Source organism: Tiliqua scincoides, chromosome 5 (assembly GCF_035046505.1).
Source record: "Tiliqua scincoides isolate rTilSci1 chromosome 5, rTilSci1.hap2, whole genome shotgun sequence".
Taxonomy (NCBI): Eukaryota; Metazoa; Chordata; class Lepidosauria; order Squamata; family Scincidae; genus Tiliqua; species Tiliqua scincoides.
This window is the reverse complement of record NC_089825.1, coordinates 125,298,207-125,312,619: the sequence shown is the minus strand read 5'-3', so window position 1 is coordinate 125,312,619 and position 14,413 is coordinate 125,298,207. Positions and strand designations below refer to the sequence as shown.

The 14,413-nt window shown below is 48.2% G+C and overlaps 1 protein-coding gene across 1 annotated transcript in view; it reads left to right on the top strand.

Annotated features, from left to right (window-relative positions):
• The window catches only part of LOC136653509 (vomeronasal type-2 receptor 26-like), a 33,657-nt gene extending 19,522 nt beyond the window's left edge, over positions 1-14,135 (top strand). The window contains exons 4-6 of the mRNA XM_066630402.1: positions 1,844-2,071; positions 3,152-3,278; positions 13,225-14,135. Of these exons, the coding sequence (XP_066486499.1) occupies positions 1,844-2,071; positions 3,152-3,278; positions 13,225-14,135 (1,266 nt within the window). The remainder of the gene's footprint in view (positions 1-1,843; positions 2,072-3,151; positions 3,279-13,224) is intronic.
• The last annotated feature ends 278 nt before the right edge of the window (positions 14,136-14,413 follow it).

The following is a 14,413-nucleotide window of genomic DNA, read 5'->3' as shown; positions in this document are numbered from 1 at the left end:
TGCACCAACCTTGTTTGGGATTTTCTTCGCTGTCCTGCTGAAGCAGGCCTTTGGAACTGCAACAGAAGGCATCTATCTCCGGACCAGATCAGACGGAAAGCTCTTCAACCTCTCCAGACTGAGAGCAAAGTCCAAAGTCCAGCTGAAATGTCTGCGTGACTTCCTCTTTGCCGACGATGCAGCTATCACTACCCACTCTGCCAAAGATCTCCAGCAGCTCATGGATCATTTTAGCAAGGCCTGCCAAGATTTTGGACTGACGATCAGCCTGAAGAAAACACAGGTCATGGTTCAGGATGTGGACTCACCTCCCTGCATTACAATCTCTGCACATGAACTGGAGGTTGTCCATGACTTTGTGTACCTTGGCACAACGATCTCCGACACTCTTTCTCTCGATATCGAGCTAAACAAACGCATTGGTAAGGCAGCTACCACGTTTTCCAGACTCACAAAGAGAGTCTGGTCCAACAAGAAGCTGACGGAACATACCAAGATCCAGGTCTACAGAGCTTGCGTCCTGAGTACACTTCTGTACTGCAGCGAGTCATGGACTCTTCACTCACAACAGGAGAGGAAACGGAACGCTTTCCACATGCGCTGCCTCCGACGCATTCTTGGCATCACCTGGCAGGACAAAGTTCCAAACAACACAGTCCTGGAACATGCTGGAATCCCTAGCATGTACGCACTACTGAAACAGAGACGCCTGCGTTGGCTCGGTCATGTCGTGAGAATGGATGATGGCCGGATCCCAAAGGATCTCCTCTATGGAGAACTCGTGCAAGGAAAGCGCCCTACAGGCAGACCACAGCTGCGATACAAGGACATCTGCAAGAGGGATCTGAAGGCCTTAGGAGTGGACCTCAACAAGTGGGAAACCCTGGCCTCTGAGCGGCCCACTTGGAGGCAGGCTGTGCAGCATGGCCTTTCCCAGTTTGAAGAGACACTTGGCCAACAGTCTGAGGCTAAGAGGCAAAGAAGGAAGGCCTATAGCCAGGGAGACAGACCAGGGACAGACTGCACTTGCTCCCGGTGTGGAAGGGATTGTCACTCCCGAATCAGCCTTTTCAGCCACACTAGATGCTGTTCCAGAACCACCTTTCAGAGCGTGATACCAGAGTCTTTCGAGACTGAAGGTTGCCAACTATGATTACCCGTCCCCCCCCCCCCCCCCCGTGGATGTGGCTTCAGGGTCAGTCTTCCTGTCTGGCACAGCTATTCTGCTTAGCAACAAAGCTACTTTGCCTATTGGGTATATATCTATATTTGTATCTAAACCAAATAAATAAATTTCAGGCAAGACCTGAATATCTTCTTATTTCCAAAAGCCTTCAGAACCCAGAAGGGTTTTAAGGGTATTTTCACTGGTGGCAAATCTGTTGGTGAGAGAAGGCTGGATCAATGTCAGCATTGAGACAACTCCCCAAAAGAACCCATACATGGCTTTAGGACATTCCAGGGGCAATCAGAGCTTGAGCAGGCATTAGCCTCTGAAAGCTGCATGGGCAAATTCAAGAAATTCCTCACAGGAGGGCTGTACATCTTACCTCCAAGTCAGATATTTTCCAAAACTTGACATTTTTCAAAAATACAAACATTTGCAAATTCTGAAAGAGATGATATTGACAGAAAGGGGGAAATGGATTTGCTAGACCCAAAGGTCACAACTCATCAAGTTCCAAAGAGATAACACATCAATTTTCCATTCTGTGAGCTACCGAGCAATCCTGAACACGTGTAAAATGAAGAAAGTGTCTCTATATTCAGCAGGACCTGTTCTCTCTTAAATGCACGTAGCATTTCATGACCAAGCTTATGCATTCTTTCTGTTCTAACGCAGCTTCATGCTTTTCTGAGGAAAATTCACTTCAACAATAGTGCTGGAGAAGAAATATATTTTGATGAGAATGGAGAACTGGCAGGTGGCTACAATATCATCAACACAATCATGTTAGCCAATGGATCATTCCGTAGAGTTCAGGTTGGAAGGATGGACCCCCAGGCTCATGCAGGCAATGAATTCACCATTAATGGAAGTGTAATTGTATGGAATCAGAAATTTAACCAGGTGGGAATACATTTTTTTTTTTGAGATTGATACATTTTAGCATCTGAGATGAAAAGCTTGCTGTTGTTAATTTGGTGAAGCTCCAAATTCTTCCTCCTTTCCCACAAGAATGCTACTGAGACATCCAGGTCTCTGATCATACATGTTTCCCTATGTTGCTTTCCTTTACATGTGATTGATCAGCAGTAGCTTTGATTGACATTAAGGAACAATTCCATCCACACCTCTCCTTTTCTCTCCATTTTCCTGCCTCCCCAGAAACTCCACCCATTTCTTCTACCTGATTTCCTCCAGGACAAATTACCATACAAATGAGCTAACTGCCAGGATGCAACAGGTCTCAAAAGAAGGAACCACAATGAATGAAGGAATGCTCTAACACATTCCCATCTGGGCATTCTAGACAAAGAGGAAGGCCTTTAAAAGCCCAATCCTATGCCCAGAGAAAGCAGTGCCAGCAACTGAGTGCATGCTGTGGGCCTGGAGGGTGGAACCAGATAGCCCAGGAGAAGAAAGTAAAAAAATTATCTCTCCATAGGTCACCTGGCCCCCCAATGGTTGTCCCTGAACCCATGCCAGCTCTTTAGCAGGTGTAAATCTGAGGAGACCTCTGGGGGTGGGTCTGGGCCTGGAGAGGGGAATAGGATCCTATCTGCACTAGTGCCTCTGAGATCCACTCCTTCCAGCCTCCACTTGGCCTGGCCCACTCCCCATCCCGTTACTTCTACAATCCTCCCTGGAATCACACCTGCTGTTGACTTACCAGTGACAATGGAGGATGGTGGTGGTTCTGCAGGCTGGTGCTGCCTGGCGTAAGACAATGGACATGATGACAACATGATGAGATAAAGCTCACAACTGGAATAAAGAGTTTTGAGAGTGAAGTGAAATGAAGCTCAGATGAGTAGGTAATGGGTATTAGGAAAGAAGAAGACAGTTAATCAAAAGGATACTCATTGTCCCTCTCACTAGACCTTAACATGTTTCTCGGCAAAAGAGATGATGCAAAGAATTATGGTCCAAAGGAAAAAGCAGCTGATTGCCACAATCATTCTTACCATCTTTTGTGATTACTGATAGATGCTGCCCCGTGCCAGTTGTGTAGAGAGCTGCCTCCCTGGATTTGGCAGGATCATCCAGCAGGGGAAAGAAGTGTGTTGCTATGATTGTGTTCTGTGCCCTGATGGGAGCATTTCAATGCACATGGGTAAGAAATAATGTTTTATAATGTTGCATATAAAACATTTCAAGACTGAAATCCTATACACACTTTTCTAGGAGTAAGTCTCTTTGAACTCAGTGAGACTTGCTGAATAGACATGCACAGAACTGTGCTGTAAATGCCTTCTCAAAGGTTTCAAGCAGCATCTAGTCCTATAATTGGGGCAGTCTAAAATGGTAAAAATGAAATACTGTGAAAAAAAGCAAAATTGGGCTTATAAAACTATAAAACATTATACAGTGGTACCTCGCATAATGAATGCCTCGCACACCGAAAAACTCACAGAACGAAAGCGTTTTGCGATTTTTGGTGACTCGCACAACGAATTTTTATGACCCGTGCTTCGCAAGACGAATTTTTTTTTTTTTTGGGTTTGTTTTGGTTTGTTTTAAGGGGGGGATCTTCATGCCAGTTTATGCTCACATTCACCCTAAGGAAGGGGGAGGATCGTCATGCCAGTTTATGCAGTTCACCCTAAGGAAGGGGGAGGATCGTCATGCCAGTTTATGCAGTTTATGCAGTTCACCCTAAGGAAGGATGATGAGTTCTTGGGGTTTCCTCGCACAGCAGCGGGTCAGTCAGCATCCCTCCCTCCTTCTCACACACACACTTAAGCTCTCTTCACCACCCCTCACTCACTCACTCACTCACTCACTCACAGGGCCAGGCTCCTGTGTGCCTGTCAGGGGTTGCACGTTCTTGCTCCCGCCCATTTTTGTGCCCCCTGCAAGCCTGGAACATCACAGCCCTCTCTCTCCCCAAGCCTTGAGCATCCCAGCCTCTCTCCCCCCAAGCCTGGAGCATTGCAGCCTCTCTTTCCCCCCACCCCAAGCCTGGAGCATCACAACTTCTCTGCAACACAAACACTTTCCCCCCTCTCCCACACACACAGGCTGCCCCCTTCTCTTACACACACAGATGCTCTGCCCCCCCCACACTCACACAGCAGGGGAGGGGTGCCTTCACTCACCTCATCCAGTATCTGAATGTAAGCCCCCTCCCAGCAACCTGCCATCGCAGCCTCCCCCCCCTGCAAGCCTGATCCCATTCACCCTAATAAGTGGGGATCTTCATGCCAGTTTATGATCCCGTTCACCCTAATAAGGGGGGATCTTCATGTCAGTTTATGATCCCATCCACCCTAGTAAGGGAAGGATCTTCATGTCAGTTTATGATCCCATCCACCCTAGTAAGGGGAGGATCTTCATGTCAGTTTATGTAAGTAAGTCCCATTGTGCTTGCTCCCAGGAAAGTGTGCACAGGATTACAGCCTTCAAACTCCCCACTCAGCATCCCCCCATCGCTCATTCACCCTCTCACTGCCCCATTTCCTTCACCTTTCCCCCCATGATCACGGCAAAAGCAAGCAATTGAGTGCAGCTACTCTGTCCTCCTCCCCAGCTTAGAGCACAATCCTGTTCGTGTCTCCTCAGAAGTAAGTCCCATTGTGCTTGCTCCCAGGAAAGTGTGCACAGGATTACAGCCTTCAAGCTCCCCACTCAGCATCCCCCCCCCGTTTTTGAAATCCTCAGTACAGTATGTATGCCTTTAAAGAGCACTTAATAAACACTTTGTAAACCAAATTTGACTTTGTTCTGACTTTTCTTGCCCATAGGAATGCATTAATTAAATTTCAATGCATTCCTATGGGAAAACGTGCTTCGCAAAACGAAAAACTCGCATAACGAAAGGACTCGCGGAACGGATTAATTTCGTTATGCGAGGCACCACTGTATCCTGCTCAATTAACGAAATAACATTGAAATTTTCATATTAAAGTGGAGCTCTGCTGAGTGCTCTGAACTGGCTGTAGAGACTTCTGTGCGTGCTCAGAAGCTGCCAAGGAAAATGCATGGAGCCCTCTGGAAAATGGAACTGAGCTGCACTCTGTATTTACATGTGAATAGACAAATGTGAGAGGAACATGCTACCAGAATGGTCCCAATCCAATGAATGCAGGGCCCAAAAAACACCCGAGAAGGAAATCCCTCCTTCCAAGCTAACAAATGTATGTATTAAGCCCAATGGAAAATGAAACAGAGTTACACATTCACATTTTCTCACAAGTAAGCAAACATGCCTTAGCTCCGCTCAAAGGCCAGGTGAAGGGAACTACAAGGCCACCAGAATGGTCCCCATCCAATGAGCGTGAAGCTCAACAAATGCTCCAGAAGGCACCTGCCCCACCGTGGTAAGGTTGTTGGTGCTTTTTCCCCCTGGAGTTTAAAACTGGTTTTTTTTTTCATAGCAATTCAATGCTATGTTCAATTCTGTTGGTTTAAGTTGCTGTCTTCTCAATTTTTTAATGTTTCTTCTTTGTGTTTGGCAATATTAAGTTCACTGTAGTTGTTCATTCAAGTATCAGGCGAATCTTAAATGGCCCCTGTAAGTTTAATTCAAATAGTTGACTGTGTAGTTGTGCTCACATCTCCTGGCAGTCTGTTGGACTTTGCTGCGAGCAGTTCGGAGGACCTGCAGGTTGCGCTCACTGGGACAGGCCTTGTATGCTGCTTGAGCTCTCCTCTTTTCCTCAATGACTGGTGTCAACTCCTCAGAGTGGGCTTCAAACCAGTCTGCCGCCTTGTTGGTCTTCTTGCCGAATATGAACAAGGCGGTGTTGTAAACGGTATTCTTGAAATGTTCCCATCTGTTGGATGCGTTTGCGTCGGCCGGGCCTGGAAGAGATTCCTCAAGCGCTTGTGCAAATTCCTCCACTTTTCTCTGATCCCGGGTCTTGCTGGTATCAATGCGAGGTCTTCCTTCCTTTTTCGTGTGATACAGTCGCTTTGTTTGCAGTTTCACTCTGCTGCACACCAGGGAGTGGTCAGTGTCGCAGGCAGCACCATGATAACTGCGTGTGATCTTGATGCTGGGAAGGCTGGAGCGTCTGGTGAGGATCAGGTCGAGCTGGTGCCAGTGCTTTGATCTTGGATGTCTCCAAGAGACTCTATGTTGGGGCTTTGTGTTGAAGAATGTGTTGCTGACACAGAGACCGTGATGACAGCAAAACTCTAGCAGGCGTTGGCCATTTTCGTTCATCCTCCCAGTGCCAAACTGACCTAAGCAAGTGGGCCATGAACTGTTATCAGCACCAACTCTAGCATTGAAATCGCCGAGTTTGAACAATGGCTCTTTTACAGGGATTTTCTTGACAGTGGTGGCCAGGTCATCATAGAATTTGTCTTTGGCTTCTGCTGGAGACGACAGAGTCGGTGCATAAGCACTGATGAGAGTGATAGGTCCTGCTGATGACTGGAGCTGCAGGGACAAAATTCTTTCACTTCCCACAGTAGGTGGGATGATGGATTTCAGCAGGGTATTTCTGACCGCAAAGCCAACGCCATGTTCCCTGGTTTCGTTTGGTGGTTTTCCCTGCCAGAAAAATGAGAAATTTCTCTCCTTGACAGATCCGGAATCTGGCAGCCTAGTCTCTTGAAGGGCGACGATGTCCATCTGCAGTCTGCTCAGCTCCATGTCGATGACAGCTGTTTTGCGTGCGTCGTCTATTTCTTGCAGGTCATCAGAGAAGCCAGGTGTCATTGTCCTAACGTTCCAGGTGCTCAGCTTTAGGGCAGTAGTTTTCTGTTTTCTGTTGCATGGTGCAGAGTTGTCGATCCGCTTGTCGGTTTTCACCCTAAACCCCACGCACCCCATGAGGTTAACGGACCGTGGCGAGGCAACACCTTACTGGCTGGGGACTGCCCAGCTTAAGGCGGGCGGTAGCTGCCCAATGAGATGCAATGATCTCTCCCACCGTCGGAAGCAGCCCCTGGCGTCATGCTCTACGCCAATCGAGCAAAGACTTATAACCGGTAAACTGCTGCTTCCCGTGTTGTGCCGACGCCGTATGGCGAAGTTGGAGTGTCCTCTCCAGTGCGCGAAGCCTGGGTAAAGAAGGTATGGAGGATAGGCTGTTACCCATGCAGCAAATCCCCCCTCTCCACGTCGCTGGAATGGTCCAATGGGAAGGCAGAAGCCAATACGGTTGGTTCCAGCGGCGTCGCAGGAGTTGCCAGAACGTGACTGTGTTCAGCCATGAACTGCCTAAGGGACTCCGGCTCCCGATTTTGCCTCGAGGTTGACTCCTGAAGCCTTTTCCAGAACTGGATGTAGCCACAAGGCAGTGGAGGTTTGAGGTCAGAGTTTCCTTCTCTTAGATGAGCTGCCTTCCTAGGCTGACGAGTCCCATCTACCCGGTGGCTGTTTAGTCGCCTCTTACGACAAGTACAGCCAAACTGAGGGCCTATTCTTAGCCCCCAGCCCCCAGGGTAAGCTCGCAGCAAAGTCCAACAGACTGCCAGGAGATGTGCTAACGACTACTGGCTCCAGCTCTGTTCCGAGATACAGATAGCAGCTGACACGGGCAACATCAAGGGGATGTATGATGGTATCAAGCAGGCCCTAGGTCCAACACAGAAGAAAATTGCCCCTCTGAAGTCTGCCACAGGCGAGGTCATCCAGGATCGGGTGCAGCAGATGGAACGCTGGGTGCAGCACTACTCTGAGCTATATTCCAGAGAAAATGTAGTCACCGAAGAAGCACTGAACAACATTGAGTGCCTGCCTGTGCTGGAAGAGCTTGACAGTGAACCAACCCTAGAAGAACTTCACGTGGCCCTGGACTCCCTTGCCTTTGGCAAGGCACCTGGAAAAGACAGCATCCCTGCTGAAGTCCTAAAATGCTGCAAAGAGATCATCGTCACTGAGCTGCATGAAATCCTTTGTCTCTGCTGGAGAGAAGGTGGAGTACCTCAAGACATGAGGGATGCAAACATCATCATGCTGTACAAGAACAAAGGTGACAGGGGTGACTGCAACAACTACTGCGGTATCTCTCTCCTTAGCGTTGTAGGAAAGCTGTTTGCCCGAGTTGTACTAAAGAGGCTCCAGGTACTTGCAGAGAGCGTCTATCCAGAATCGCAGTGTGGATTCCGAGCCAACAGGTCCACCACTGATATGGTATTCTCCCTTAGACAACTGCAGGAGAAATGCAGGGAACAACAACAGCCACTCTTTATAGCCTTCATAGATCTCACAAAGGCTTTCGACCTGGTCAGCAGAGACGGCCTCTTCAAGATTCTCCCCAAGATTGGATGTCCACCCAGGCTCCTCAGCATCATCAGATCTTTCCACAAGGACATGAAGGGCACTGTTGTCTTCGATGGCTCCACATCAGACCCTTTTGACATCCGAAGCGGAGTGAAGCAGGGCTGTATTCTTGCACCAACCTTGTTTGGGATTTTCTTCGCTGTCCTGCTGAAGCAGGCCTTTGGAACTGCAACAGAAGGCATCTATCTCCGGACCAGATCAGACGGAAAGCTCTTCAACCTCTCCAGACTGAGAGCAAAATCCAATGTCCAGCTGAAATGTCTGCGTGACTTCCTCTTTGCCGACGATGCAGCTGTCACTACCCACTCTGCCAAAGATCTCCAGCAGCTCATGGATCGTTTTAGCAAGGCCTGCCAAGATTTTGGACTGACAATCAGCCTGAAGAAAACACAGGTCATGGTTCAGGATGTGGACTCACCTCCCTGCATTACAATCTCTGAGCATGAACTGGAGGTTGTCCATGACTTTGTGTACCTTGGCTCAACGATCTCCGACACTCATTCTCTCGATACCGAGCTAAACAAGCGCATCGGTAAAGCAGCTACCACGTTTTCCAGACTCACAAAGAGAGTCTGGTCCAACAAGAAGCTGACGGAACATACCAAGATCCAGGTCTACAGAGCTTGCGTCCTGAGTACACTTCTGTACTGCAGCGAGTCATGGACTCTTCGCTCACAACAGGAGAGGAAACTGAGCGCTTTCCACATGCGCTGCCTCCGACGCATCCTCGGCATCACCTGGCAGGACAAAGTTCCAAACAACACAATCCTGGAACGTGCTGGAATCCCTAGCATGTATTCACTGCTGAAACAGAGACGCCTGCGTTGGCTTGGTCATGTCGTGAGAATGGATGATGGCCGGATCCCAAAGGATCTCCTCTATGGAGAACTCGTGCAAGGAAAGCGCCCTACAGGTAGACCACAGCTGCGATACAAGGACATCTGCAAGAGGGATCTGAAGGCCTTAGGGATGGACCTCAACAAGTGGGAAACCCTGGCCTCTGAGCGGCCCGCTTGGAGGCAGGCTGTGCAGCATGGCCTTTCCCAGTTTGAAGAGACACTTTGCCAACAGTCTGAGGCTAAGAGGCAAAGAAGGAAGGCCCATAGCCAGGGAGACAGACCAGGGACAGACTGCACTTGCTCCCGGTGTGGAAGGGATTGTCACTCCCGGATTGGCCTTTTCAGCCACACTAGACGCTGTGCCAGAACCACCTTTCAGAGCGCGATACCGTAGTCTTTCGAGACTGAAGGTTGCCAATACCTAGTAGTTGTGCTCAGGGGAGGGGAGTGTTTTATGCCTGGTTTATGCCTGTGGATATGTTTGCTGACAGCCACAGGCATAAAACACATACATACCACTTATATGACAGTGATTACATTTGGAATAAAAACACATACCACTATTTTCAGCCTTTTTAATTGTAATTTATTTTATTTTTGAGGGTAACACAGAAATTCATGGACAAACAAAACCATTTTAGACTGTCCCTACCTATAATACTGAGCTCTGCATTCAGTGCTGATTCAGCTGTAGCCAAAACACAACCACTCACAGATGAAGTGCTACCTGATAGCAGATCATTCCTTAAAAGTAGAGGAGATCAAGATCACTCAGTTGTCATGGACAGCTCACTTCCTGGTAGGGTTTAGGCTTGTTGCGACTTCCTACCTCCACAGAGGCGGGGGATGGTTTTCTATGGTCCGCCCCCGGAGAATAATGGATCCTGAAGGTTTCCTGAGGGCCCTGGGGGATTTTCCCACTGCCAAGACTGGCGCCTCATCTGAGGCCCTGGTTGACCTCTGGAACGGGGAAATGTCCAGGGCTGTGGATGAGATTGTTCCGGAGTGACCTCTGCCACGTCGCAGACTCGGAGTGGCTCCTTGGTTCACTGAGGAGCTGCGAATGATGAAGCAGCAGGGCAGACATCTAGAGCGACGGTGGCAGAAAACTCGCGATGAATCCGATCGGACACGGAGTAGAGCTCATTATAGAGCCTACTCCGTGGTGGTGGTAGCAGCGAAGAGATCGTTCTTCTCTGCTACCATTGCGTCTGCTGATAGCCGTCTGGCAGAGCTGTTCCGTGTGGTGCGGGGCCTCCTTCATCAGGCCCCTCCAGTAGTCCAGGAGGAATACACGGTCAGCTGCTGCGACGTGCCTGCCCAACACTTTGCAGATAAAATCAATCGTATTCGTCACGACTTGGATGCCACATTGACAATGTCTGATGATGTCCCCTTGGCAACTGCTTGTCCAGTGTTGTGGGATTCTTTTCAGCTTGTGCAGCCTGAGGATGTGGACAGACTCCTTTGGAGTGTGAGGCCGTCTGCCTGCCTGTTTGACCCTTGCCCAGTTTGGCTGATTAGAGCTGCCAGGGGTGGACTGGCTGAGTGGACGGGGAAGGTGGTCAATTCTTACTTGGTGGAGGGGACGTTGCCGCTCGCCTTGAAGTGGGTGGTGGTTCGCCCCCTCCTGAAAAAGCCCTCCCTGGATTCCACTGTGTTGAATAACTACCGGCCAGTCTCTAACATCCCGTTTCTGGGCAAGGTAATTGAGTTGGTGGTGGCAGCCCAACTCCAGAGGGTCTTGGATGAAGCAGATTATCTGGATCCTTTTCAATCTGGTTTCAGGCCGGGCTTCGGGACGGAAACTGCCTTGGTCGCCTTGGTGGATGACCTACGCCAGGGACTGGACAGGGGGAGTGCATCCCTGTTGGTCCTGCTGGACCTCTCAGTGGCTTTCGATACCTTCGACCATGGTATCCTTCTGGGCTGATTGGCCGAGTTGGGAGTTGGAGGCACTGTTTTGCGATGGTTCCACTCCTACTTGGAGGGTCGGTCCCAGATGGTGGTGCTGGGGGATGCCTGTTCGACACCCTGGCCTTTGAGGTGCAGGGTGCTGCAGGGTTCAATTATGTCCCCCATGCTATTTAACATCTACATAAAACCGCTGGGAGAGGTCATCCGGGGGTTTGGAGTGAGGTGCCATCAATATGCTGATGACACCCAGCTCTATCTCTCCTTTCCTCCAAACTCCAGGGTGGCGGTTGAGGGCCTGGAGCGCTGTCTGGAAGCAGTGAGGATCTGGATGGGGGCTAACAAGCTGAAATTAAATCTGGATAAGACAGAGGCTCTCCTGGTTCGGAAATCCTTGATGCGGGTGCTGGATTATCGACTTGCTCTGAATGGGGTTGCACTCCCTCTGAAGGAGCAAGTCCGCAGCTTGGGGGTCCACCTGGACTTGCAGCTGCTCCTGGATTCCCAGGTGGCGGCTGTGGCTAGCAGGGGCCTTCGCTCAGCTTTGGCTGGTGCCCCAGCTGCGGCTGCACTTGGATCGTGCAGACCTGGCCACAGTGATCCATGCCACGGTAACATCGAGGTTAGATTATTGTAACGCGCTTTATGTGGGGCTGCCCCTGAAGACGGTTCGGAAACTGCAATTAGTGCTGAATGCGGCAGCCCGTGTGGTCACTGGAGCTAAGCGGTTTGACTCTGTCAGTCCGCTTCTCCGGGGGCTACATTGGCTGCCCATTCGTTTCAGGGCCCAATTCAAGGTGCTGGTTTTTGACCTTTAAAGCCCTATACTGCTCTGGGCCAGGGTATCTTAGAGACCGCCTATTCCTGTACAATCCGGCTCGCCCTCTCAGGTCATCAGAGAAGGCCTTTTTACAAGTGCTGCCACCCAAGGAGGTCCGTGGGGCGGCGGCAAAAAATAGGGCCTTCTCGGTAGTGGCACCAACATAATAATAATAATAATAATAAAACTTTATTTTTATCCCGCCCTTCTCCCTAACGGGACCCAGGGCGGCTAACAACATATTAAAAAACAATAGAATTTAAAAAACATTAATACAAACAGATAAAAACATTTAAAAACACACTACAGGGCCATAAAAACAGTAGTCAGATTAAAAGAGTAAAAGAGCAGATCACCGAGGAATCAAGCCTGTAAAACTAAAAGATGTATAAAAAGTTAAGAAGGCCAGAAATCAGAAGGCTTGTTTAAACAACAGTGTTTTCTGTTATGGAACTCCCTTCCCCTTGACTTGAGAATGGCTCCCTCTCTTGAGAGTTTTCAGCGAGGCCTGAAGACACTGCTGTTTCAACAAGCCTTCTGATTTCTTGGCCTTCTTAACATTTTTTATACATCTTTTAGTTTTTTACAGGCCTGATTCCTCTGTGATTTGCTCTTTTATGCTCTTTTTATTCTGTCTTTTAATCTGACTACTGTTTTTATGGTCTCTGTTAATGTGTTTTTAATATGTTTTTTATCTGCTATTTATGGCCAATTTATGTTTTTTAAATCTGTTTTTACATGTTGTTAGCCGCCCTGGGTCCCTTTTAGGGAGAAGGGCGGGATACAAATAAAGTTTATTATTATATTATTATTAAAAGTATGCCGTTTCAAAACTTTCTCAAAAAATACTCTCAATTGTGCACGCATGTAGCAGTTAAAGAAAGAGAGAGGGGATTTCTGGAGAAGTTGCAAAGAGCTTGGTATAGTCATGTCCTGTGTTTTATTGTGTTTTATGTCATTACAAAGAAAATGGCTTGTTATTCATAACTTAGAAAATGCTAGAAGTCTGTTTCATAAAGGGATGGTAAAATGTATTATGATTAAATAAATAGCAAATGTGAGTTCATTAACCCTTAAGGGAAATATTATAGGAACTTGGTTAAATGTATTCTGTTTGGTATGAACTCAGCATCATTCCCTGATGGTGAACATTGTGTTATATGAACTCAAAGGATTAATAGATGTTCCAATGACATTCACATAACCCTTGTGCCTTTTGGAAATACTGAGATCTACTTATGAATTTCAGATGCAGACCAGTGTGAAAAGTGTGCAGTAGACCAGTATCCTAACGAGCGTCGGAATCAATGCATCCCCAAAAGCATAATGTATTTATCCTATGGAGAACCGTTGGGAGCAGTCTTGGCTTTCTTCGCTCTTTTCTTTTCAGTGATCACATTGCTGGTGATGGTGAGTTTCATTCTGCATCAAGATACTCCCATTGTCAAAGCCAACAACTGGAGCATCACCTGTACCCTGCTATGCTCTCTATTTTTCTGCTTCCTCTGTCCATTTCTATTCATCGGCCAACCTTGGAAGGTGTCTTGTCTTCTTCAGCAAACAGTATTTGGCATTGTCTTCTCCATTGCTGTTTCTTGTGTGTTGGGCAAAACCATCACTGTAGTTCTGGCCTTCATGGCCACCAAGCCAGGAAACAATATGAGGAAGTGGGTAGGGAAGAGACTGGCAGTATCAATTACCATTATCTGCTCTCTTTTTCAAACTGGCATCTGTGCTGTGTGGTTGACTACCTCTCCACCTTTCCCAGAGATGGACATGCATTCTCAGACTGATCATATCATAGTGCAATGCAATGAAGGTTCAGATGTCATGTTCTACAGTGTCCTGAGCTACCTGGGGCTTCTGGCTATCATCAGTTTCACTGTGGCCTTCCTTGCCAGAAAGTTGCCAGATACTTTTAATGAAGCCAGGCTGATCACTTTCAGCATGTTGGTCTTTTGCGGTGTTTGGGTCTCTTTTGTCCCAACGTATCTGAGTACTAAGGGGAAATACATGGTGGCTGTGGAGATCTTCTCCATCCTGGCATCTGGCGTTGGCTTACTGGGTTGCATATTTCTTCCCAAATGCTATATTATTGTACTGAGACCCGACTTGAACACCAGAGAACAACTTGTAAGAAGAAAGAATGCCCACACTTGACTCTTGAGACATTTTTACATATGCAAATAAGTAACAGCCCAATCCAATGGGCAACTTCTGCCGATAGAACTAGTATTCCACCAGTGGAAGGCCTTCTTTTTTGGCTCTGCAGATGGAAGAGGAGGGGAGCAATGGGGCAGGGAGGGGGAGGATCCGGGCAAGGATTGGGACTGCCAGGGGAGTGTTGGGGAAGGCAGAGGGTGGTTATCAGCAATAAATGTGCCACTGATATCTCACATGCCCCGTCGAGCCTCACAACACTCCCTTGGATTCATTCA